Source organism: Triticum aestivum, chromosome 1A (genome assembly GCF_018294505.1).
Source record: "Triticum aestivum cultivar Chinese Spring chromosome 1A, IWGSC CS RefSeq v2.1, whole genome shotgun sequence".
In the NCBI taxonomy this organism is placed as follows: domain Eukaryota; kingdom Viridiplantae; phylum Streptophyta; class Magnoliopsida; order Poales; family Poaceae; genus Triticum; species Triticum aestivum.
The window spans coordinates 32,111,831-32,139,618 of record NC_057794.1 but is presented as its reverse complement, the minus strand read 5'-3'; the positions used below and the strand labels follow the sequence as shown (position 1 = coordinate 32,139,618).

General features: G+C 46.1%; 2 protein-coding genes across 2 annotated transcripts; both read right to left on the bottom strand.

Moving 5' to 3' along the window:
* Positions 1 to 8,206: 8,206 nt before the first annotated feature.
* On the bottom strand, positions 8,207 to 11,300 carry LOC123081317 (uncharacterized). Its single transcript, XM_044504068.1, has 3 exons — positions 10,600 to 11,300; positions 10,282 to 10,502; positions 8,207 to 8,993 (listed from the first exon to the last, which is right to left on the bottom strand). Exons 1-3 carry the CDS (start codon positions 11,216 to 11,218, stop codon positions 8,403 to 8,405), a joined length of 1,431 nt encoding a protein of 476 aa, XP_044360003.1. The 5' UTR covers positions 11,219 to 11,300; the 3' UTR covers positions 8,207 to 8,402.
* An 8,613-nt stretch (positions 11,301 to 19,913) lies between these two features.
* Positions 19,914 to 22,938, bottom strand: LOC123081155 (uncharacterized). The gene is made up of 3 exons (XM_044504064.1): positions 22,738 to 22,938; positions 21,624 to 22,134; positions 19,914 to 21,514 (listed from the first exon to the last, which is right to left on the bottom strand). Exons 1-3 carry the CDS (start codon positions 22,749 to 22,751, stop codon positions 20,846 to 20,848), a joined length of 1,194 nt encoding a protein of 397 aa, XP_044359999.1. The 5' UTR covers positions 22,752 to 22,938; the 3' UTR covers positions 19,914 to 20,845.
* Positions 22,939 to 27,788: the final 4,850 nt, after the last annotated feature.

The following is a 27,788-nucleotide window of genomic DNA, read 5'->3' as shown; positions in this document are numbered from 1 at the left end:
GCGGTCAGATCGGAAGCCTCGCGGTGACAAAACCCTAAGCCCCCGAGTGTAGCGAGGGAGCGAACTGGCACGGGAGGTGAGGGAGGATGATTGGATACGGAGGGCTGTTGACGCTCAAAATTGGCACAGTCATAAAATTAGCATAGGTTATATCAAGAACAATTCAAACTTATGATTGGAAGTCACCTTGGAATGTCTCTCTTCGAGAAGATCAAGATGGATATCAAGATAGTCTAAAACGGAGCTCGGACTCAAAAGTTATGACAAGTTCAGAGATGCTCATGTTGACACCAGAGTAAAGAAAGGCATAAAACTCAATCAAGATGGCCTCTGGTGGAATCTGTTTCAACATGAAAGTTGTGCGTCTCGTCGAAACGATTGATTTTGATATAAAACTCGTCTTAATCCAAGTTCGTATGCAACCTGTGGAGGCAAAACAAGGTCAGAAACAAAAGCTGCAGAGTCATTTCGGACCGACCGAGTTGATTTAATCGGTGAGACCGAGTTTGTCCGAAAATTTACCAGAGAGTTGGCAATGTTGACTCGGTAGGACCGAAGCAAACTAATTGGTAAGACCGAGATTGATCCAGAAAGTTACAGAAAGTTGACCACGTTCATTCGGTGGGACCGAAGCAAACCAATCGGTGAGACCGAGATTGATCCCGAAATTGCCAAAGACTCCTATCCGAGTTAGGTTAGGGTTTTTGATGTTTTGGACAGAATTTTTTGTCCTTTTCTTGTTCGGGAAGTCCAGCCGCCTCTTATATATGTTGGGGGTGACGGCCGATTGAAACAACACACAATCGAACACATCAATCTATCATCTTTTACCTTTACCTTTATCTCCCTCCCTTGTTCTTCTTCTTCCTCGTTCTTCGTTCGTTCTTCTTCATTATAGGGAGGCGAACTTCGATGCCCTAGGGGCGATCAGGTCGACCTAGGGCAGCCCATAGCTGCTACGCGCCCTGACGGGGTCCCTCCCGGGCGTGTGGGGTTTCGGGTCCTCAAAAGTGCCCGCCGGATTGTCTTGCGTACCGCGCTTCCGGCAGGTCTCCTTCGACGTGAGCTGCGGTGCATCACCCCCGGCGTCGAGGGTACACGGTGACGTGTTCGTGTGCGAACACACTTTTTGGCGACTCCGCTGGGGATGAAGCTTTGAACGGTCTCCGACCCGTTCTTGCTACGAAGAGATCGTCATCTAGGGTTTGCAATCTACAAAGGTAATATGAATACCCAATTTACTTATGTAGATGCAAATAATGCGTATGTTGTTGCTAGATCATCTAATGAGAATATTGTATCGGCTAGCCCTAATTTTATCAATCATGCATCTAATTATGTGCAAAAGCCGATTCAGAATAATCTTCATGCTTCAACTTCATATAATTTTAGCAACATGCAACATATGTATCCCAACTCCCATGCATCGGCAACCCCACAAATCTATATGCCGATGAACAACATGATGAGTTTGGTTAATCAAGTTGAAACACCCCATGTAGGAACTTTCAACGGCATGCAACATAGTGATTCATCTTTTTATTCATCGGCAACTAATTTGCAACATGTTAATCCAAACATGCCGGTGGATAGGGGAATTGGCCATGCTACTACTAGTTATTCGGCCAATTACCCTCAAACATCGTATGCTACACCTCATGCTACTAATTTTTCGGCACCATACGCAATTGTAGATGTTCATAATTCGGCTCCGCACCTTCATGCTCATTGCCGAATAAGTGAGAATTCTACCACGCAAGTGTCTTTACCTAGTAACGTAGCATATCACGTTGCCCCCGCACAATTACAGAATTTCGGCAACACACCATTGTCGAAAGCGTCTCAAAGTATTGGGGGGCAATCCGATGAAGATTGGGCAGAAATTGGTCGAAAAAAGCTTAAAGATAGCCTAGCTACAATGTTTGCTGAATTTAGACAAGAACAAGCAACCTTGCGAATTAAAGAAAGAAAGAGTGGTGATTCGGATAACAAAGTTAATTCGGTTGTTAAAAAAGCCGAATCAAATAGTATGTGTACCGAATTTATTGAAGAAAAAAAGGACGCCAAGGCATTGGAGAGTCATTTAAAAGTGGAGTAAATTATTATTCAAGTATCACAACCATCATGCTCTCCCAGCGTGTATGAAGAGGTATGTCTAGCAAGTGATTTGCCTATTTTCAGATTTGGTCACAGCTTTATTGTTGATGCATCTATTAGAAAAAATCTCGTAAGTAATTTTGAAAGACCAATGATGAAGGGTAATTTACTTGTTAGCAATAAAATTGTTACAAAGCATATCGGTCAATACATTGTACCATTCGAAGAGACTGATAATGACTTATTATTGAAGCCAAAGCTTATCCCATTGCTTTATTTAGAGTTCATATCTAATTGGGTAGCTTTGCTTGCTTCATACTTGGCTTACGCATGGTCTCAATTGAGACATGTGTGTTTTAACTATTTTTGTTTCAGAAATATAAAGCCAAGGTTAAATTATTTTGAGAAATCCGATGCTAATATTATATCTTATCCAAAGACATCGGAGATAGAGTGCAAAACACAATGTATAGCCGAATGGGAAGATTCTAAATCTGAATCATTCGTTTGCTTACCTCCAAAGCCGTTCGCACACCAAGATCGGCTAGAAAACAAAATGTATACCTTTGATTCAAACATGTGTGATCAAATCTTCGATTTATTGTTGAAAAATAATTAAATTAGAATTCTTGATCACCATGTCAAGCCATCTATCCAAGGACGAATTTATTGTAAGTTGCATGATTCATTCGAGCATAGTATTGAGGATTGCAACATGTTTCGTCAAATAGTTAAATCGGCCATTGATAAAGGACGATTGACATTTGTTGAGACACCAAAAGATGATGATTCTATTCCAATTGGTCCCGATGGTAAAAAGTTTTTGCATCGGCTGCTTCAAGCCGATCCATTTAAAGAGAAGGTAAAAACTGCAGGTGATGGGATCAAGCTTTCAAGTAAAGAAGTTATTGAAGAGCATAATGAACATAATCTTGAGGGCGAGAATTCCATCGAAGCTACAATGAAGACGCCAAGGACTGGGGGGCAACAAGAAATCCAACGATCGATGAAAGCAAACCAAAGAAAACAAAGGCCGAAATAAGCGCAAGTGTAAAAGATCAAAAATCACCTTCGCTGAACTATTGGAGAAATATCAAAAGAAGAGTGAAGAGAAGAATGCTTATCGGCCCAATCAGGCAAAGAAACCAAGATCACCCCCAAGGCGCAAATATGAGGATTGGTATTGGCAAAGTGAGAATTTTAATGCAACATATTCATATCCTTATTTTAAGCCATCAATGCCAATGTCGTGGATGCCTCCCTATGCTCATATAGATCCATATCCATCATGGGACAGGTATGATACAAGGGCACATTCTCCATCTTATTTTAGATCATATCACCAATATTATGCAGCTCCGAGAAGATCAACATTTGAACAATCACATGTTAAAGACCGCTTCAGTCATAAGAAATTGGTCCAGAGCTCAAGAAAGAAGAAAGAGGTGGTCAAGCAAGTTTACCGTGTTAAAAGAGATGGTCGTAAGAGTGCAACTTCATATTTGATCTCAAATGAAAAAGAGCCAATTAATGTGTTGACATTGGCTACTAAAGACAATGAGACAAAGCAACCAATTATTGAGAGTCGAAGTGCCAAATCTGAAGAAAAGAAGTTGAGAGTGCACAAGGCCAAAAAGGAATTGCCATTGGTCAAAACAGAATCACAGCCGAGATGCTCACTCGTCTTATCCTATTGGCAAAAGAGGGAACTACAAAAACTTAGTGCACATGAACTTGAAGAAAGGAACATGGCATGGGTTCCCAAAGGAAGTGCTCAAAATAAGAATTATGTGAAAGCATCCATTACACGACGTGCGGCAAAGATGAAGAAGGAAAAGAGTGAAAACTATGAAGGACCAAGCCGAAGGTTTCAACATCTTCGTTCCACACATTATCCATGTTCTTCAACTATGTCATTGATGCCTATGCCATGAAATTCGTCATCAGGTATGATTGGTTATCCTCAATGGACTTATTATAATCCATGGATGCAATATAATTTCTTACATCATGAAAGGGTATTGCCAAATCACTATACATTTGATTAGCTACAAGTTTGTTGCTGATCCAAAGGGCCGAAATACTTGATTTGTCATTTCATTTGTTTATTTCGGCTATATGTGCTTTGAATGAAGTTTACATAGTAATGGACGATATATACTTACCGTCCTAGGAAGATGCAGAATGGATGATGGAGTGTTGACATCGTCCTTAGAACCAACATGGTACAAGTTATTTTTCGGCACGCTAGCTATGCCGAAAAACAGGGGGGCATGTGTTGACGCTCAAAATTGGCACAGTCATAAAATTAGCATAGGTTATATCAAGAACAATTCAAACTTATGATTGGAAGTCACCTTGGAATGTCTCTCTTCGAGAAGATCAGGATGGATATCAAGATAGTCTAAAACGGAGCTCGGACTCAAAAGTTATGACAAGTTCAGAGATGCTCATGTTGACACCAGAGTAAAGAAAGGCATAAAACTCAATCAAGATGGCCTCTGGTGGAATCTGTTTCAACATGAAAGTTGTGCGTCTCGTCGAAACGATTGATTTTGATATAAAAATCGTCTTAATCCGAGTTCGTATGCAACCTGTGGAGGCAAAACAAGGTCAGAAACAAAAGCTGCAGAGTCATTTCGGACCGACCGAGTTGATTTAATCGGTGAGACCGAGTTTGTCCGAAAATTTACCAGAGAGTTGGCAATGTTGACTCGGTAGGACCGAAGCAAACTAATTGGTAAGACCGAGATTGATCCAGAAAGTTACAGAAAGTTGACCACGTTCATTCGGTGGGACCGAAGCAAACCAATCGGTGAGACCGAGATTGATCCCGAAATTGCCAAAGACTCCTATCCGAGTTAGGTTAGGGTTTTTGATGTTTTGGACGGAATTTTTAGTCCTTTTCTTGTTCGGGAAGTCCAGCCGCCTCTTATATATGTTGGGGGTGACGGCCGATTGAAACAACACACAATCGAACACATCAATCTATCATCTTTTACCTTTACCTTTATCTCCCTCCCTTGTTTTTCTTCTTCCTCGTTCTTCGTTCGTTCTTCTTCATTGTAGGGCGGCGAACCTCGAGGCCCTAGGGGCGATCAGGTCGACCTAGGGCAGCCCATAGCTGCTACGCGCCCTGACGGGGTCCCTCCCGGGCGTGTGGGGTTTCGGGTCCTCAAAAGCGCCCGCCGGATTGTCTTGCGTACCGCGCTTCCGGCAGGTCTCCTTCGACGTGAGCTGCGGTGCATCACCCCCGGCGTCGAGGGTACACGGTGACGTGTTCGTGTGCGAACAAGGGCCTTACCCTTGATGTCGCGGATGTCGCCGCGGTGGGCGGCCTCGATGAACCTGCCCTCCGGTGGCCACCGGCCGCGGTCTGCACGAGCAGCAAATCCAAGGGTCGGAATGCTGGCGGGAGAGGTGTAGCAGGTCGACTGGGTTAGGTTGCGTACCTTCGCCGAGGAGGAGCTTGAATTGGCATGGGAGCAGAAGGCCACGGGTCCCCATCCTCGCCGCCGTCAGCAGTGGTGGTGGCGAGGAAGAAGCTTCTGGAATGTTCGCGTGGTAAAAAGGGCGGGAAATGGGCGGGTGAGAGTGAGACCCAGTAGCAGGCTAAGACCCGAAAGCCAAGGGACGGCCACGGGCCCACGGCCTTTCCCTTGCCTTGCTTCTGACTTCATTCAAAATATGAATTCCGAATTTGAACTTGCTCTATCGACCTCTTCTTCGGTGACGATCAAGTTAATTTTATCAACAACATGTTGGACGACATCGGCGCGGAAGACAAAATCTAGATCATGTTGTTGAACAATGCGACTGAGCGCCCCTCTCGTAGTCTCAAGCTTTCGTGCCTGCATGTTACATCTAGTTATTTGCTTTGGTTGACACACAACATCATTATGTATTACTCTCACCGTCCAAAAGTATAAGATGTTTTGGCTCTTTTTTTCTTATTTTGTAAAATATGTATCTAAATGTGTTTCACTATGTAGATTCACTCCTTTTAGCCTGTATATAGTTCACATTGAAATATCCAAAACATCTTATAATTGTGAATGAACGCGGTAGGCTCGACCCGGGTTATAACTGTGCAACCCTCCGCTAATACCAAACCAATTGTAAACATTTACATATGTTCGCCAAAACATCCAAGAAATGAAAACCAAAATGTATCGTCTCACCAGTAAAATTGTCGCAGTGGGCCAATGGCACCTCAGTTTTGAATGCCTTTGCTGGTGTCTACGAGTGATAACGACAAACATCACAATGCAACTTTGGACCATGAATCTAGTCCCTCTTTCTCAAAAATATAAGACATATTCGGCTGTTAAGTCTTCATAACGCAAGATTTTGACTACAACTTTGACATATTACATGTCTAAAAAAGATAGTGAAAGGACACATGAGAAATATATTTTGCAAAAAAAATACAGCAGTTGTATACTTACATGGGAGATCCATATATTGTAGGGGAAATCTAACTGCCACACCACATCACACTAGTAGAATGCCCCGTGTGTTGCCATGGGCTTCTGAAATAGTTTGCTGAAGTCATATAAAGATAATGCATGTTGAATATCGCAGGTAGAGACAATATAACACGGTCACAATTACATAATAATTGAAGTCCACTTCACTTATAATGTAAACTGATAACAAGATATCAAATTGACAACGTATACGTATAAAGTGATGACCAACTAAAAATCTATTACATATTATTGAGATCTACTTGATGCGCTTAAGAAATTCTCGCACAATATCAGACAAGTTGTCTCTAGCTTCATCCGGACGATGTTTGAGTAAGTATAATAAAAACTGCTTCCTCAACTCATACCCATCCTGCAAAAGCAATATATGTAGTTAGTAAGATTACTTCACGTGGAAGGTTGTAAAACATGTGTAAAGCACAATACTGACCACACTAAACCGCTACACAAGGTCTTTACCGTTCCAGCAGAGCGTAAAATGAAAGATAAAAAAGCCAGACAAATCCCTGCAAGTTACTAAATTGTTATTGTATTAAATATGGTGATAACAAAAAAAAATGTTTGTATTCTGAATTTATTACCCGCCTACGCTCGTTGGAATACCATTAGCAATGTTGAAACGATAATTGTCCATAGACTGCTCCATGTTAAGTATGCCTGAAGTTTTTTGAGACTTAAGCCCATTGGACGGGGTGTCGAGCTTTGAACCCATTCCTTACTGAGAATTGGATGGTAAGAATAACAACAATGTATACTGGCACCTTACATATTGATAAATGATACTTACTCCAAACACTTGGCATCATCGATCGACATATATAGTTGCAGAGGCCGGCAAGCAATTCACGTTGATAGGTGGGCATGGTGGGAATTGGGCTAGGACATCTGTCTTTGACTACATCAGGTGGATTCTCAAGGAGCTCGAGATCAGAATTAGATAAACTTTCTTCATTGTCTGATTGATGGTATATCGGACATCCTTTTAGCTTATTCAGTTCTGAATCGAGCAAAATGACAACTAATTTCCACCAAAGTGTTTGATATCCTCCTGCAAGATATAAAAAACAAATTTGATATAACATTTTTTGAGATAAAATAATAATGAGATAATGTACGTCATGGTGAATGAAAGTAGCATAGTATTGACAAATTGACTGATTGAACAAGATATTTAATTCTCAAAAAATATCAATAAGAGAGGCGATTCGCAAAATAAGAAGTGTTTACTGACTGACGGAAACTGCGTACTGTTTCCATTTCCATGCACCTCTAAGCAATTATTACCGTCCCTCTACGTTTAAGTGTCCTTCATTCGCGCCATCTCCAGGCCAAACGAGACCAAGACCACAAATTGGCATTGCTTCTCTCAATGCAAGAATCGTTGACCGAGACAATTTACTATTACTATGAAAAAAATCTAGTGCTCCCTCGATCCAAATTAATTGACAAACACTTAATACAACTTTAGTACTACAAATTTTTATACCAACAATTGTGCGTCAATTAATATGGATCGGAGGGAGTAACTTAATTTGCCCACATTATTACATAGTCAAGTCTATCTTAATCTGCCTACATGGTCAAATCAAACTTAACTTGCCCACATTACATAGTCAAGTCTATCTTAATACTTAATATGCCCACATTACATAGTCAAATGTATCTTAATCTGCCCACGTTACATATAATATAGTACTTGGCACTAATCTAAACAGGATAAAGGTACCACTAACAACACACATCACTCCATAAATAACAGCTTCACTGCATAACATTAAACAGAAACACACATCACCCCAAGCCATTACATCCTCCCTAGACCATAGCCGGGACAAGAGACCATGCGATGGTGACCTCCAGCTTACAAGAGCAAACTTGAAGCATACGCGTGCTTCTGGAGGCTTCCCTGGCTTTGAATGCTTTAGAATCTCCCTCAACAGTTTGATCCTCCAGACAATTTGCCATTGCCATGACAGAGACTCTCAGCATTCCATCAGCTTCGACAGACAAAACACAGCGTGAAAGCTGTATCGTGCCATCAGCTGCAACTGGTAGTTTATCAAAAGCAAGCAACTTGATTTCCATGTCACTGATACTGGCAGTACGGGCAGAAATTAGACATCCGAAGCCTTCTGGCCATTCCCCATCAACCACTTTCACACTGATGGTGGCCTCCACGGATTCAGCCATGTCACCCAATGTTAATTCCACTGTGCTAAGCTTGCTAGTGTCAACACGTTTAAACATGTGCGATTCACAGCCAGATTCACGATAATTAACAACTAGATAGCTCAAAGCTCTATCCTCAGATTCAGTTCTGCCCTTCACTTGCAAGTCAACCTCAAAGTAAACAGGATCCACAACAACAATAGCACGGGTAGGACCTGTCAGTGTCAGACATCGATTCTGCATGCAAAATTTACAAAGTAAATTACTGGAACGACTGGATTGAACGATAACCAATCTATGCTGACACCAAGGAACAGTGCGGCCATGGAGAAGTGATATATTTATCAAGCTAAACTTACCAATAAGAGCTTGAATTAAATATCTGTTGCTAGCAAATACTCAAATGCAGAAGTTGCCAAGACCGTAACGACCAATAAATTCTAGTTGGGTCAGCAAGCATGCAGATCTTTAAAAATCTCGTGTTTAAAGAACCAATTTAAACAAGCAATATGTACACTGAAGCAAAAGGAGAGGCAAACATTGAACATCATAATCAAAACATATGCTAGAAAACTGTACTTAGGATGCCAACGATTTAGAGGCAAACAAAAATATTCGTTAAGGTGTGCATATACTCTAAAACAATTATTAAGAGATTCATTTGCCAATAGATTGCAAACAATGCTAAAACTTTTACAAGCAGAATTTCACAGGAGAAAAGAAACTGGTCTAAAACAAACTGAGGGGGGAAATAGACTCAAGAATCTGCTTATGCACTGTGGGGGAACATTGTCAAGGGCCAGTTTTTCTCAAAGGGAAACAGTCAAGAGAGGGTAAAAGTTGCAGGCACTATTCCCCTATATCGGCCTGGAAGAAATTTACACTAACTTGACATTCAAAATACACAGAGATTATACTCAAACTCGTATGTTGATATAGTAAACAGACATGAAAACAGAGTAGGGAAGCAACAACTATATCAACTTAAAAGAATAATTTTGAGCAACACAAAAGCATACATGTAATTTCATCTAGTTGATTTCTTATGTGACATGCTTTAAGAACTTAGAATAATTTGCAGAAAAAAAGCATCCCACTTACACTTGCATACTTTATAACGATCCATGGATTGATCATTCAGTATGTTTCCCTCTAACCATTGGCAATAGGTACTACAATTTTTTTCATAGAACTAGTTCAGAGTAGCAATCAGGTTTACAATGGCTGGTTTATAATCACCTAGTTCATGCATGTAACTTGGTAGCAATATCACGGACCCTCGCAGACTTATATATCTGTATTGATATGAATTACTATTTGCAATTATAGTTCAGAGAAATTAAATGCACTGATGTTAACACATGCCAATGAGCAGAATTTAAATCTCTAATTTCATCATATATATCTCCCAATAGTCCAGTACATTTTGTACATTATTTAAGGGAAAGTCATGTGAAAACCAGAACAAATAGTGTTCACAGAGGTAACATAGGCACCAAATAAGTGTCGAGACGAATATACAAACCTCACTGTCGATGGTTTGGCAGTTATCCCTTTGACGGCGAAAGATAATGTTGCGATTGTGATCCAACGAGTCGCGTGCGGCAACGATACCAAACACATCCAGCGGCCACCCCAATTCCTCTGCGATGGCTGCAACTTTGACCGAAAAGACCTGCAGAGTTCGCACGGGGTACACGTCTTGCGGAGGCTTCTCGTCCGTGTACCGCATGGGTTGGATAAGCGCTGCAGATTGATGTCAATCGATCAAGACTATTTGGTTAGATATTTCCAAGAGCAATTGATCAGGAGGTAGATAGGGGAAAGATTTGGGTTTGCTTACTGATGTCCTCCCATTTACCGAAGGAGCCGGCCCATAGAAGATCCCAGAATTCACGGTAGTCCTTGGCTCGTTCGGCCGGCCAGTCGGTAGGGTCTTTTGGCTCCAGCTTCATGGCCTCCACGTTTTCGGCCATCCACTGGTCCGAGACCTCGATTGCTTCGGGATCTCCCGTGGCGATCCACTTGATCACGGCATCCAGCTCCGCCTTCCGGTCCTGGATCCTGTACGCTTCCTCGCCCTTGGCTCTGTACACGGCCGCCGCCGCGACGTCGTCCTCGGTCATGGTCTTGGGCTTACGGCCCTCCCCGCTCTTCACTCCCACAAGCTTGACAATCTTTGCGTTTATGATCTTTTTTCTCCTCGACAAATTCGATTTCGCTTGACTGATCGACTCCACTGCCCCCTCTTCGTTGTCGCTCTCCTCCACTGGATCCGCCGCCGCTGCCGCCTTCTTCGAGCCTACTCCCGCCGCCGTCTTCCTTTTCTTCATTTCGCCGCCGGAACCACTCTCCCTTCTCTCCGCCTCCTCCTCCGCTTCCTCCTCCTCCAAGAACGCCTCCATCCTATCAGCCCAATAAAGCTCAATGTAAGAATCGATTTCCTCCTGCGTCTCCGCCATCGCCGCTCTCCTTGCGGAAGAAAACCGTAGATCGATCTATCTTCTACTCCGTTCTAGTTTTTTTTTCTGAGAAAATTGGCTATTTGCCATTTTTCTTAGAGCGAAGACGCCAGATGCGTCCGGCTTTAAATTAATAAAGCCCCAACGGCAGCGTACCACAAACCAAGTCTTAATACAACATCAAAAACCCTGCCGGTTTGAGCACCAAAGTTCAGATGAGACTAAAAACAAGCCGCCAAACGAGATTACAGGGAAGAGCCCGTACAGAGCACGCAGGCTCGTCAAGCAACAAAAGAACCGAAGTCATGACTCCCTAGCCATCGCATACACTTGCACCAGTCGTTGTTGGGCGGTCTTGATTAGCTCAGCATCCTTGCGCCTCTCCAACGGACTCCACTGCTGCAATAGAAGGTTGCATTTGAAGATGATATTAGCCGGATGATTTGGGAAGCACCCTTCTATAGTAAACTTGTTCCTAGTTAGTCATAAGGCCCAGAGAAGTGCCCCAACACATCTCCATATAACCCGATATGCTGGGCCCTTAATCGCATCAAGGAGGTTGAAAAGCTCAGTAGCCGAGCGCGGGTCCCAAAGGACACCTGCCGCGGTGCGGACAGCACTCCATGCAAACCTTGCTAACGGGCACCGGAAAAACACATGATTGGCATCCTCCGGTTCCCCACATAACGCACACGGACCCGTGGCCGGCCCATTACGTTTGGCTATGTTCAAGGAGGTGGAAAGCCTATCGCGAAACAGTTGTCATATGAAAAGTTTAATCTTCCAAGGCATCCGCGCTTTCCATAATCCTGCAATCACGGGCTGTGTCGGCCCTCGACACAACTTGCGGTATAAGGAGTTCACCGAGAATTTCCCCGAGTTAGTGAGCTCCCAACTCACCGTGTCAGGTTGATCCGAAAGACCCACCGGATCGATTAATTGCCTCAAGGCCGCGAGGCTTGCCTGCTCGGGTCCGTTGAGTTCCCGTTTGAACTGAATCTCAGGTGGCGTCGCAGCAAGCGCATCCGCCACCGATAACGCGGTGTCAATGGCAATATCATACAAACCCCAGAATTCTATCCAAAGGGGTTGAGTACCTATCCAAAGGTCAGTCCAGAAACGCGCGGATTGAAGGAAATATGCCCTAGAGGCAATAATAAAGTTATTATTTATTTCCTTATATCATGATAAATGTTTATTATTCATGCTAGAATTGTATTAACCGGAAACATAATACTTGTGTGAATACATAGACAAACCAAACGTTACTAGTATGCCTCTACTTGACTAGCTCGTTAATCGAAGATGGTTATGTTTCCTAACCATAGACATGTGTTGTCATTTGATTAATGGGATCACATCATTAGGAGAATGATGTGATTGACATGACCCATTCCATTAGCTTAGCACCCGATCGTTTAGTATGTTGCTATTGCTTTCTTCATGACTTATACATGTTCCTATGACTATGAGATTATGCAACTCCCGTTTACCGGAGGAACACTTTGTGTGCTACCAAACGTCACAACGTAACTGGGTGATTATAAAGGAGCTCTACAGGTGTCTCCAAAGGTGAATGTTGGGTTGGCGTATTTCGAGATTAGGATTTGTCACTCCGATTGTCGGATAGGTATCTCTGGGCCCTCTCGGTAATGCACATCACATAAGCCTTGCAAGCATTACAACTAATGAGTTAGTTGCAAGATGATGTATTACGAAACGAGTAAAGATAGTTGCCGGTAACGAGATTGAACTAGGTATTGAGATACCGACGATCGAATCTCGGGCAAGTAACATACCGATGACAAAGGGAACAATGTATGTTGTTATGCGGTCTGACCGATAAAGATCTTCGTAGAATATGTGGGAGCCAATATGAGCATCCAGGTTCCGCTATTGGTTATTGACCGGAGACGTGTCTCGGTCATGTCTACATTGTTCTCGAACCCGTAGGGTCCGCACGCTTAAGGTTTTGATGACAGTTATATTATGAGTTTATGCATTTTGATGTACTGAAGTTTGTTCGGAGTCCCGGATGTGATCACTGACATGACGAGGAGTCTCGAAATGGTCGAGACATAAAGACTGATATATTGGAAGCCTATATTTGGATATCGGAAGTGTTCCGGGTGAAATCGGGATTTTACCGGAGTACCAGGAGGTTACCGGAACCCCCCGGGAGGTATATGGGCCTTAGTGGGCTTTAGTGAAAGAGAGGAGAGGTGGCCAGGGCTGGGCCGCGCGCCCCTCCCCCCTAGTCCGAATAGGACAAGGAGAGGGGGCGGCGCCCCCCTTCCTTCTCTCTCTCCTCTTTCCCCCTCCCGAATCCTATTCCAACTAGGAAAGGGGGGGAATCCTACTCCCGGTGGGAGTAGGACTCCTCCTGGCGCGCCCTCCTCCTGGCCGGCCGCACCTTCCCCTGCTCCTTTATATACAGGGGCAGGGGGCACCCCTAGACACACAAGTTGATCCACGTGATCATATTCTTAACCGTGTGCGGTGCCCCCTTCCACCATAATCCTCGATAATATTGTAGCGGTGCTTAGGCGAAGCCCTACGACGGTAGTACATCAAGATCGTCACCACGCCGTCGTGCTGACGGAACTCTTCCCCGACACTTTGCTGGATCGGAGTCCGGGGATCGTCATCGAGCTGAACGTGTGCTAGAACTCGGAGGTGCCGTAGTTTCGGTGCTTGATCGGTCGGGCCATGAAGACGTACGACTACATCAACCGCGTTGTGCTAACGCTTCCGCTGTCGGTCTACAAGGGTACGTAGATCACACTCTCCCCTCTCGTTGCTATGCATCACCATGATCTTGCGTGTGCGTAGGAATTTTTTTGAAATTACTACGTTCCCCAACACGGATCTGCCGTTCCCAACCGCAAATTTTGCCCCCATGGCAAACGCTGGTTTGATCAACTGAAGATCATTCCAAAACGGTGAGCCCCTTGCCCTTCCTTCAAAAAAATTCCCATTAGGAAAATATTTAGCCCGTAGGAGATCGACCCACAACCCGGAGGCCCCCTGGGTGATTTTCCAGATCCATTTGCACATCAGCGCGATGTTAAGCCATCTGGAATTGGTGATCCCGAGACCGCCCAAGTCCTTGGGCCGACACACCCAGGCCCATTTAATCATGTGGTATTTGTGGTGCGGGCCAGTTCCTTCCCAAAATAACTTGGCTCGCGGCATGTCAAACTTGGCATGGACCCCTTCTGCAAGCAAAAACAGCCCCATGGCAAACATCGGCAAAGAAGACAGGATGGAATTTGTGAGCACTAGCCTTGCCGCTTTCGACAAAAAATTGCCCCGCCAAGGACAGACCCTAGTCCTCACTTTGGCGCATAGAGGCTCCCAATCCTCTATCGTGGGTCGTTTGGTGTCTACCGGGAGGCCTAGATAAGTGAACGGGAATTTGCCCACTTTGCAGTTGAGCAAATCCGCAATGCGCCGTCCCTCCTCGGCCTCGATCCCCATCAAGAGCACCTCACATTTGTGGAAGTTAATTTTGAGGCCCGACATGAGCTCAAAACTGAGAAGAATCTCCTTGACGGCAGCAATGCTATGTAGGTCCGAACGAAATAGCAGTAGCGTGTCATCCGCATACTGCAAGTGGGTCACTCCCCCTGGAATGAGATGTCCTACCAACCCTTTGATATGACCAGCCTCCGCCGCTTTCCTCAGCATTGAGGACATCGCATCGACTACAAAGTTGAACAGGAGGGGGGGGGGAAACGAATCCCCTTGCCTGAGGCCTCGCTTGTTCCGGAAGAAGTGCCCTACTTCTCCGTTCACCGAAATAGCAGTTTGTCCTCCCGAGACCAACTGCATGACGCGGTGCACCCAAACAGCAGAGAAACCCCGGCTGAGTAGCACCTGGCGGAGGAAATTCCAATTAACCCGATCGTAAGCCTTTTCGAAGTCTAGCTTTAACAGCACCGCCGGTTCCTTGGTGCGTTGAAGTTCGTGTATAATCTCCTGAAGGGCCAGAGGGCCCTCAAGAATGTTGCGACCACGGATGAACGCGGATTGGTTGCAATGGATCACATGATGAGCTATCGGAACTAACCTAGTCGCACATGCTTTGGCACAAATTTTAAACGGAACATTGATGAGCGCAATGGGGCGGAATTGCCTAATATCGTCGGCCCCTTGAACCTTTGGTATGAGCGATAACACTCCAAAGTTAAGGCGTGATATATCTACCAACCCGCGCATAAACCCGTTGCAGATCTCGAAAATCAGGCCCCTAAGTAAGGGCCAGAACCGTTTAAACATTGCCACCGGCCACCCGTCCGGGCCGGGGGCCGTGTCCGCCTTCATACCCATCAGCGCGACATCGATTTCTTTGGGAAGGAACGCTATCCCCAGCCACTCGTTCTCGCAGTCCAGCACCCGTTGCCCTGCTTCCCACACATCCGCATTCAGACCCGCCCTCTGGTCCTCGCACGTCCCCATCAACTTAATGTAGAACTCGTAAATATGCTGAGAGATGTCCTCTTGTCGCAACAGAAGCCCCTGCTCCGATTGCAACCTTAGGATAGAACATTTACGACGTCGGCCATTAGCGTAGGCTTGGAAATACTTGGTATTAGCATCCCCTTTGAGGATCCATTTCAAGCCACTACGACGACACCAATATTCTTCCTCTACTCGCAACAACGCTTCGACCTGACTTTCCAGGTCGTATCGATGGGCCCATTCCGTCTCCGAAAGGTCCCGAATATCAGCCTGGGAATCAATCGTTGCGATCTCTGCTAGGATGGCGGCTCTGTGTGCTTTGTCGGACCTCCCAAGGTTAGCGCCCCATCCCTTGAGACTTGCCCTGAGTCGTCCTCCGACAGCGTTCCAGAACTCCATCGGGCCACGCTGGGACCCCACTTGACTCATGCACACCCTCCACTTCTCCCTGAAGAGCTCCTCGAAGCCTGGCACCTCTAACCAGGCCGATTCAAAGAAAAAACGAGGGCTACGTTGTACTCTATCCTCCCCCGAGGAGTACACCAGAGGTACATGGTCTGACCCAATCCGAGTCTCCGCGGCCAGAGTGCAGAGGGGAAAACCCATTTCCCAATCCGAAGACATGAACACACGATCCAACACAGAGCGTACCGGGTCTAATTGCTTTTTTGTCCATGTGAATTGAGCGCCCGTTCTAGCCACCTCCCTGAGGGCCATCGAGGCGATCGCAGCATTAAACATAGCCACCCGAGGCCAGTTTATGTTACTGTTACTCTTGTCCGCACCTAACCTAATCAGGTTGAAATCGCCTCCCACCAGGACAGGAAGCGCTGCCTCAGTCACGGAGTTAACTTTGGCTTGGAGTTCTCCCAAGAACTCCGCCGATCTCGAGTGATCGGCCGGCCCATAGACCTGAATGACAACCAACTCGCGTCGCGTGGCCCTAACTCTAAAATGAGCTGGGATGAAAAATGAACCAACATCCCAGGCAATAATCTCATATAGAGCACGATTAAGACCAAGCAACAAACCACCGGAGTGACCAACAGCGGGAACGTGTTGCCACTCAAAGCGCTCCAACGGATCAATAGCAAGCAGCTCATGGAAACGAAAATCCCCCTTGATAGTTTCCTGCAGCCCCACGATATCGACGTCCTCTCTATGCATGTACTCCTTAAGTTGCGTCCGACGCCCCGCGTGGCCAAAGCCATGGATGTTCCAAAAGATGGCCCGCATCTAGATGACTCGGTTGCGGAGCCGGACACCTCGCGAGGTGACCGCCTTAGCCACGCGCCTCACCCTACCACGGCAAGGCGAGGGAGGGGGGCAACCCCTGTTGCCTGATCCCCCTCTTCGGGCACGGAGAGAGCCGCGGTGGCCCCTCCCTCGGGCTCACCGGGCCTCTGGACAGCACGCGCTGCCGCAGCAGCCGCGAGCGCTGCCTGCGCCATCTCCTTGGCGCGAACGAGCGAAATAAGCTCCCTGACTCCCCCCTCACCAGAAGAAACCACACCGCTCGCTTCCAACACCTCATGCAAGTGGTCGTCCGAAAAGGAATCAAGAACTGTGAAGCGAGGCGGAGGATTACCTGAGATCTCCATGTTCTTCTGCGCCTGGAGGAGTTGCGCCCGCTGCAGCGACGGCATGTTACCCTTGGCCCCCTTGGAGCGCGAGCTTGTGCGGACCGGAGCCGCCGGCACCATCTTGGTACACTTGGCGTTGGCGATCGTCGCCGTCTTGGCCGCCTCTTGCATCAGCGGATCAGCGACGGGTGGCAAGGTTGGGGCCGCCAGTGCCATGACCGACTGTCGAGGCGTGGGAGGCGCCCCCAGCGATTCCACCGTGCGCACCACCTCCGCGCTGACCTTGCGCACCGCCGTCTTCTTCATCGGCTTGACCGAGCCGCTCAGGGTGGAGCCACGTCCACCGGACCCCGGAGTACCCACCGAACGGAGCCGCAAGGGGTTGGGGGAGAGCGCGAACGGTGAGACGCCTCCGCCCAAACCCTCCACCGGAGCCGGGGCCGCGCCCAAGGGGGGTGAGGAAACCGGCCCCATGTTTGAGCCGTACTGGTTGGGGATCGAGATGGACATCCCCTCCAGGCCCGACCCCAGCGCAGCCCGCAGCCCCGCGACCCCCTCCACCGGCGTGGCAGGGCCCGCTGCAGAGATCCCGAGCTTGTCCCAGGCCGCGGTATCGATGGAATCGTCCTCCTCCATGCTGGCTTCTTGTTCCGGATCCTTGTCCTTGCGCTTGTCCTTGTCTTGATCCCCCGGGCCCCGACCCGCGGGTGGTGGCGGTGGGGGCGGGAGAGCAGGGGCCGCCGTGCGCGGTTGGTCCACCTCCGGCTCGAGCTTGATGGAGTAGCCCTCTCCATTGAACTTCGCAATATTGCCACTTTGCTCGTTCGCTCCTTGATTACTATGCCACTTTCCTCCTTTTAGTGATTTTCTTTTTTCTTTTTCCATTTATAAGCACAGGAAACGACCAAACTGCCCCTGATTCTATGTATACAATATACTACGTACTGAGATCTGATTATCTGCATCTGGTATTCTTGTTCGAGCAGAGGAGAGAACGAACCACACAAGCACCTACTGACGCAGCCTGCCTGGTCGCCGTCGTCGCTCGCTCGGCCCGACCGCTATCGCCGGTCCCTCTTGTGCCCGCGTGCCATAGCCGCTCAGTCCGGCCGCCTGCACGGTACTCGCGCCGCTCGTCCCGGTCTCGCCGCACTCGGCTGATACTTGAGCCGCAGCGCCGAGCAGCTGACGGCGACGTCCTCGCCGTGGTCCAGCCGCTCTCTGATGGCGTCGTGCAGCGACTCCGGCCACGGAAGGCGGTCCTCGTCCGTGAGTGGGACGCCCCTGCTCATCTTCTCTGTTTTGTTCGACATGGGCAGGGAAGGGACACAGAAGTTCATAGTTTGCTCTCAGGTGAAGAAGCTTCAGACATGGCACTGCAGGTAGTACCTTTGTTGGCGTGGGAGTGGTGGTCGTCCGCCTCGACGAAGCCGTAGCCCAGCGCGTCGGCGAGCATCGCAGCCACGGTCCTGCGGCAGAGAATTCGCATAAGAGCAGAGCAGAGGGCAGCTGCTGCTCCCCATGTTGTCTTCTTCAGTGTTGAAGTTGAGAGATCAAGCAATAAGAGAAGATGGGATGATTGCTGAAATTAGATCTTACGAGATTGTTCTGTTAGGATTCATACAAGATTGTTTTATGGCATTTAAAACCATGACGGTATATCACATGTATGATATAGTACTATTTTTCAGTTCCCTGGGTTGCTTCGGTATCCATTTTCCTACCTGAATTTTCACCAGAATGCAAGATGTTCTAAACTGTCCTGAATTTGAGTCAGAATGCAAGACGTTCCCAAATGTGCTGCTGGTTATATGACTGTACCTGACATTCTCTCATTTTGTTTGAAGGATGTACTCTAGCTAAATGTTGGATATTTATATCCACACAGCAGACCACAAATTTCTACAATATGAGTGTATTGACCAGACCACAATTTTGGAACAACCATACTTTAAACGACAAAAACTAAGCATAATCTGCTATATATCCACACAGTACGTCGACATGAGAATAATAATAATGAGACATAAACTGGGCATAATTTGTTGCATCTCACGAGTCACTTAAATTTTGAGTTCCAAGCTAATTGAAATTGTGAGTTCATATCTCACATAAGCAACACACTGAGTAGAACTACTAGTGAGTTCACTTCTTCATAACAAGCATATTGAAAGTACTTGTTCACATCTGACATAATGCCATCTCAAACAGATCATTCATCCAACTGGTAGCTTCCTCTTTGGAGTCATCTTCTTCGGTGGAGCTGCTGTTGGCATCCTCCTTGGGGTCATCTTCTTTGGTGGAGCTGCTGTTGGCATCCTCTCTGGGGTAGTTCTAGTGGTTTGTGAAGAACTACCCTCTCCCAACAAGATAGCAAGGCGGCTGCACACATATATATTATCACATTTAGATAAAGTATTTTTGTTCCCCGTTTGGACATTGCTGAACATTTGCAGCTTACCTTCTAGTGACCATGCTTGGACTGTCCCGCAATATTTGTTCTCTAGTAGGTCTTTGTGGGGTGCTAGGTTCAGCTGGCCTAGCTTTTGTACTGTTCTTTCTAGGCTTCCTCTTCCTGCAATTCAACAAAAAATTATTTTTGGTATGATGTGATAATTTAAGCTTTGACTGAAAGAAAAACACTTGCCTTTTTTTGGTTCCATTGAGTGGACACTTGTAACTAGCTTGCCTATGACCCATTTCGCCACATTTCTTGCAAGTCACTGGCCCTCTAATCATTTTCTTTCCCTTAGAATTGGTGGGAGCAGTGCTATCATCCTTGGGAGCATCATTGGCACCTTTTTTCTTGTGGCCACCTTCAAGACATCCTTTGATCCTCAATTTCCTTTGTCTTCCTTTATTTCTTTTCGCAAGTGGTGCCCCCACAACAAATGGTAGCTCCACATGTGGCCATTGTGATTTATCTGTCATTGGCTCAATCTCTCTCCCATAAGCAGCCTTGAATCTGTCCACCGAGTAGTACTCATGCACAAATTGTTCAAGGTTTACTCTCTTTTGGGATGTCACAAAGGCCAAGACATGTTGACATGGCTTACCAGTGTGCTGCCATTCAAGACAAGTACACGTCTGCTGATTTAGCTTCATGACATGCCTTTCACAGTTCTTGCTATTATCCCACACCTCTGCACTCCAATTAGCAGATTCCACTACTTTTAAGTGCCCCAAACCTCTAGTATTTGCTCTCAACTGAACCATAATTGCCGGTAGTATCCCCAGGTGGTAGCCTTTCTCCAATCCTTCTCCTCTTCCTCCACAAAAGCATGATCATCTCTCTAATCTTATCAACTAGTTCAGCAACAGGTAAACCCTTAATGTCTCGGATCCAGTTGTTAAAAACCTCTGCTACATTATTAGTGATATAGTCACACTTGATATCTGGATTGAAGACACACCTCATCCACTTCAGAGTGTGGTACTGACTCAACCATTTTCATACCTCATATGATTGTTTAATGATTGCTGCCATATGTTCAGTGAACACATCTTCCCTATAAGCCCTTGCTGCAGGGTACATCCTTCCAAAGCAATGGAACCTTTTTGAAAAATTCTTCATAAGATGCTAAAAACATTCCCTTTGTTCAGCATTGGGAAACACATTCTTCACCGCATTCTCCAAGCCTTTGCAAGCATCTGTGCACACTGCAAGCAGTGGAGGATCTCCTATTGCCATCTTAAGTTGATTCATAAACCATGTCCAATTGTCTTCTGTCTCAGACGCAATGAACCCAAAAGCAAGTGGATACATCCAATTGTGACCATCAACTGCCGTAGCTGAGGCTAAATGGCCATTCCACCTTCCATTCAATGTAGTAGAATCTATACTCAGATGTGGCCTACATCCTTCCAAAAAGCCATCAATGCATGGTTTAAGTGCACAAAAAAACTGATGAAAATACACATTACCATCTATTTCTAGTACTTCAATCTCCACAACACTTCTAGGTGACCTCTTCAGTACCTCAGCCTTCCATTTATATAACATCTCAAAACTCTCTTCCCATTTACCATAAACCTCTGGAAGAGCTTTTTCTTTCCCCCTCCAGACCGTGTCATATAGAATCGTGACTTTGTATTGTTCTTGCAACTTTTTTTGTAATTCTTTAGCACCCATATTAGGTGAACTCCTAAGGATACTCACAGCCTTGTTAGCTACCCAGTCTTGCGATGCCGTTATGGTCTTCACTCTGCTGCTTGAAACACAATCATGTTGATCAACTAAAACTGTGATCTGCACATATAGAATTTAAAAATGAAGGAAAGTTATATAGTAAATAGACATACATAGAGATACAAAAATTAAATAATGAATGGAGGTTATATAGTTAGCCATATTTCACCTTTACAGTACATTTATCATCCTGTAGGCTGCCAACAATCCTCCAAGGACAATCCTCACATGACTTGCAGAACTCTCTAAATCTCTTTTTATCCGACTTCTCCGTGCCTATATCAAACTCCTCATTGATGGCAAATTGCCTCACTGCTAACCTAAATTCCTTCATTGATGGGTACATTGTGCCAAGGTCCATTTTTGGGTGGTCCTTATCATATGTAATCACTACCTCATTTGGTATGACGTCACTAACAGGAATGGCAGCACCATCATTGTCACTGCCCTGCTCAACCATTCTACGACCCTTTGGTTCACTCTTACCTTTTTTCTCTTCTTCATCCTGCAAGCCCAAAATTTCACATAACTGATCCTCACTCAGTAGTTCAATTCTACCTTCTTCATCATGTGTCTCCACTATTTGCAAGTTATCCCAATCGACTTCTGAAATTGACGTTGCCTCAACCTGTAACGATGGATCCTCAGTACTGCTCCCCAACACAACCTCTGGGTCATGCCTACTTGAAACAATTAAGAAAACATGAAGACAAGTTTGGGTTAGCGGTCATAAACATGTCAAAAGTCACGATCAGATTTTTACAAAGCATATATGTAGCTGAACACAAATTCCTCCAGATTGTTTACTATTTCCCTTCTTCATTGATGCATGATGATTCGAAAATTCTACTATTTCAAAATTCTACTGCCTTTACAATTAGGATAACTTTTACCTCTCATTATGATTTCAGGAAGAAATAAGTCTTTCAAGGTTCGGCTCTGTTGAACTAGTGGTTGTGAGGACTCTGCTCTTTCTACTTTAGTGAATACACATCACTTTATTTTTTGCATTCTTACTATACCTAGTACTGCTCCCAGAGTTAGATGCCAGATAACGACGACCTTTCCCACCCTTTCTTGATTTAGATATAGGCTATCAGAATTAGATGTAAACTATGGATGTAGGCTATCGTTTCACCTAGCAGGGAGCAGTTTAGGAATCACGATTGTAGTTTCCGCAGATTCCATACTCACATGATGCAGTGCTTTGTTAACGAGCCATGCAAGGAGAGATCAATCGCTATAGATTTTTTAACAGAACAGAGTAAGGCTCAATACGATACCGTCCACAATCCATGAACGCGGCAACGAGAACGGAGGCACACGGCGTTGACGAGATCGGCGGCACGGGATGTCGAGAAGATCGGCGGCATGCGAGGTCTAAGCCATCTGCGACACTCTGCCGTCGAGAAGAATCAGGGGCAACACAAACGATATTCTTGGCGGCCGGTGCGCTGCTCTCGTATCAATTAGTATCAATCAGAACGTGGATACTATGTACGTGTATAGAATCAGGGGCAGTTTGGTCTTTTTCCCTGCTTATGAATGGAAAAGGAAAAAGGAAAATCACTAAAAGGAGGGAAGTGGTATGGTAATCAAGGAGCCAATGAGCAAAGTGGCAATTTTGCGAAGCCCATCTTGGAAGTGGCAATTTTGAGAAGCCACGTATTGAAAGTGGCAAATATCCAATTTTCTCTTTTTTTGTGAGTAACTTTTACTCCGTACTAGCTTTCTCTGTGGGTGGGGGATTTGGGGATGAGGCCAGGTTGGGGGTTTGGCACTTCGGGGTTGGGCTTCTCTGGCCAGCCCGCCTATTGAATCCGAAAGCCCAATCGCCGCCCCGTCCCTGATAGGAAAACTTCTTCTTTTATCATCAAATAAAAAAAAATCTCCCCTCGCGTTAGGGTTAGCCATCCTCTCGGCGACTCTGGGAGCCGCCGTTGAGATCTACCTCTCCCCTCGCCGATCTTACCCCTGATCCCTGGCCGGACTTGGACTGAACACGGGGCGATCTCGCATCGCTGCCCGGTCTCGGACTAGCTAGGGTTTTTGGGGTGTAAGAGGGTAGCTAGGGTCTCTCCGCCCGGTGATTTCTCTTGTTTCGTCGGGTTAAGGTTTTGCATTGATGGCAAGTTCGGCTTCAGGCACGGGCTCGGGAACAAATGATGTTGAGGAGATGATGAAGAATCTGGGTTTAACGGAAGATGACCTAAATGACGTGGTCTTCGAGGATCAACAGGTCCCAGCAGATGCGACTGTCAGGTGGATGGCCGTTGCAAGGGTTCATACTCCAAAAGAATACAACCAGTATTGGTTCTTCCGCAACATGAGGGCTGCATGGGATCTGGCCCAGGAAGTGAAAATCTGCCCGCTTGAGAGCAATCTATACACGATGCGGTTTTCGTGTTTGGGCGATTGGGAGCGTGTCATGGCGGAGGGTCCATGGACTTTCAAGGGCAATGCGGTTGTTCTGGACGAGTATGATGGATTCACAAAGCCATCAAAAGTTAACTTGGATATGCTGGATATGTGGGTCTAGATATACGACCTGCCTGATGGTTACTTCCCGATGGTGAAAGCACTGGCTGGAAAAATCGGTGAACTCATATATGCTGAGCCGAAGTCCCAAGATTTTGAGGGTAACTTTGTGCGTGTCAGGGTGAAGATAAATGTCCATAAACCTCTCAAGAATGCTGTCTCGGTGGTGAAGGAAAGCAAGAGGAAATTTTTCTTGGTTAAATACGAAAGATTGACTGATTGGTGTGCTGTGTGTCGCCATCTAGGTCATCAATTCAAGGAACATGGTGACGGCATTCATCCACCTCAAGCCCTGGTTTTCAAAAACCTGAGGGTGTCTTGGTTCAGAGGCCCGAGACGGGGGCCAGGAGAGGGAAGAGGACGTGGACGTCAGGGAAGCGGCCGTGGGCGTGGACACGGGGCATCATAGAGGAACCAGCGGGACTGGCAGGACCAGAAACCGGAAGATCATGCAGGAGATGTTTCTATGGAGGAAGCAGAAAACAACAAGAAGAGGGGTGCAGTACTAAAAAGGTCTACATCCACTACGCTTGCAAGCAATCCGTTACTTTTGCCACCTCCACCAGAGCCTTCAACTAGCTCTCCGTCGAAGCAAGAACCAAAGAGGACCAAGATGACTCTACCCTTGAGCGACAACACCATGGTGAAGAACCTAGTTCTGAACATTGATGATGCGCGTTTGGCGGGCTCCCACGCGGGGTCGCGCCTAGCGCAATGAATCTTTTGTGTTGGAACTGTCGCGGGGCTGGCAAACCCGCGACAGTTCGTGAGCTTTGTGATCTCACGAGGCAACATGCCCCCTCTATCACATGTATCCTTGAAACACAAATAGAGGGTTCTAGAGTTGAAAACTTGGTTGGTTCTTTAGGCTACAATAAAAGCTTTGCTGTAAGCAGTTCTGGTAGAAGTGGAGGGCTAGTTTTTTTTTGGAATGAAGAAATAAAGCTTGAGGTTGTGGGTTACTCATAGTATCATATTGATGTTATAGTTGATGAGATGATGGACATTCAGACTAGGGTAACTTTCGTCTACGGAGAGGCAAGAACAAATGAACATTATAGAACATGGGACATGCTCCATGGTATTGAATGAACCAACTCAATGCCCTGGTTGGTGGTGGGTGATTTTAATGAAGAAATCCATGCACACGAACATGATGGTGTGGGGAACCGAAGCCAAGCTCAGATGGATTTGTTCCGAGATGCACTAGATACATGCGGCCTGTCTGACATTGGCTACTCAGGGACGAGTTGGCCGTCTGTAAAAAGGGTGACAGGAGGCACTTTTACAAGGGTCAGATTGGATAGGGGAGTAGCCAACCCAGCTTGGTCCATTGCCTTTCCAGGGGCAGAGCTTCAGCATTTGACCACGGCAGCTACAGACCACGTACTACTGCTAGTGCAATACAGCGACGTGCATACATGCAGAAGGGTCCCACGACCTTTTAAATACAAAATATGTTGGGAGAGGGATGAGACTTTGCCGGCAGTTGTGCAGACAACATGGGTAGGAGAGACCGCAGATTCTGTCAGTGCACTACAGGGCAGGCTACAGTCACTGGTGGGCGACTTGTCGTATTGGGACCGCACACATTTCGGTAATGTCAGGTAGGAAATCTCTCAATTAAAAAACCAGCTACAAGAGTTACGGCAAATCCAAGGCAGATCGGGTCCTAATCATTTGGAAAATAAGGTGGTTGACCGCTTGACTGAGCTTTACCACCGCGAGGAGATGCTGTGGCGGCAAAGGGCCAGGTTGGAGTGGCTTGTGCATGGGGACAAGAACACATATCTTTTTCATGTGCGGGCTAGTAGGAGAAGGAGAAAAAAATCAAATTAAAATGCTACAGCGACCAGACGGTCGAATGACAGAAAATCTAGCTGAGATGGAGGCATTGGCAACTTCCTTTTACGAGAACCTGTACACCTCGGAGGGGGTTACTAATATGAGGGAGGACCTTGATATTGTTCCATGCAAAGTCACTCAGGCCATGAACGACACACTGAACGCCCTGTACAGTTGAGATGAAGTCAAGACCGCACTATTCCAAATGTTCCCTATCAAAGCTCCAGGCCCTGATGGATACCCAGCATATTTTTTCCAGCGTCATTGGGAAATATGTGGTGATGACGTTACAAAGGTGGTACTGAAAATAGTGGAGGGCACTGAGTCAGCCAAATGCATCAATGAAACGGTGCTGGTATTGATCCCCAAGGTAAAAAACCCTACACTATTGTCCCGGTTTTGTCCCATTAGCTTATTCAATGTCTTGTACAAGATAGCGTCGAAGGTAATAGCTAACAGGCTCAAATCAGTCTTACCTGACATTATTTCTGAGGAGCAGTCGGCTTTTGTCCCGGGCAGATTGATAACTGACAACATCATCACAGCTTATGAGTGTTTGCACTTTATGAAAAGGAACAAAGCCAAAAAGCATCAGTCATGTGCCTTGAAGCTTGACATGACGAAAGTCTATGACAGGGTCGAGTGGGAGTACTTGAGGGCTATAATGCTTAAGTTGGGCTTCACTGATAGGTGGGTGGATATAGTGATGAGCCTAGTTACCACAGTGAAGTTTTCTGTGCTTTTCAATGGGAAGAAATTGCAAGAGTTTATACCCTCGAGAGGATCAGACAGGGGACCCAATATCTCCATACTTGTTTTTGTTGGCAGTAGAGGGCCTTTCGTGCCTTTTGAAATCCAGAGAAGAGTCATCCAATTTGCATGGTTTACAGGTTGCACCTACGGCGCCACTAGTGAATCATCTCCTATTTGCAGATGGCAGCCTGCTGTTCTTCAAGGCCAATAGTGTGGGTGCTACTGAGGTCAACCAAGTTCTGAATACCTATTGTCAGGCGACAGGGCAACGAATTAACTACTCAAAATCCTCGATCTTCTTCAGTAAGGGGGTTCTCGAGAGCTTAAGGGTGAGATAAAAGCTTTGTTAAATGTTCCCAATGAAACTCTTAATGACAAATACCTGGGGATGCCATCAGATATTGGAAATTCAAAAAATGGTGCCTTTAAGTATTTAAAAGACCGATTGTGGAGCAAGGTGCAGGGATGGATTGAAAACAGCATGTCATCAGCTGGCAAGGAGGTTCTAGTCAAGTCAATGGCTCAAGTAGTGCATGTCTTCTCCATGTCATGTTTCAAACTACCTAGGGGCCTATGTGAACATCTGAGTATGTTGATAAGGAAGTTTTGGTGGGGCAGCAAGGACGGAAAAAGAAAACCACATTGGGTTTCTTGGCAAACAATGAAACAACCAAAAGGGATGGGAAGTCTAGGTTTCAAGGACTTTGAATTGTTCAACCTTGCCATGCTAGCTAGGCAAGCGTGGAGGTAGTTGCAGCACCCCGAGACTCTATGTGCCAGACTTTTAAGAAGCATCTACTATCTACAGTCTGACATTCTCCAAGCCACTCTTGGCGGTCACCCTAGCCAAGTCTGGAGAGCTATAGTCGAAGGCAGATCATACGGATCGGAAACGGAGAGACAACACACATATGGCGGGACAACTGGATACCACGGGAGGAGATGCTATGGACGTATGGGTGCGTGACAGCGAACCCGCCGTCCATAGTGTCAAAGCTCATCGACCACACATCCGCGTCATGGGACGTGCCAAAGTTGAAGCGACCTTCTTGCCAATGGACACTCGAGTGATATTGGGCATCCCCTATGCACCCGCAATTTGCCTGACTTCTGGAGCTGGCATTACGAGAAGCATGGAGGTTTTTAGTAAAATCAGCATACATAATGCTAGTGGCCACTAAGCAACGGAGAGAGGCTT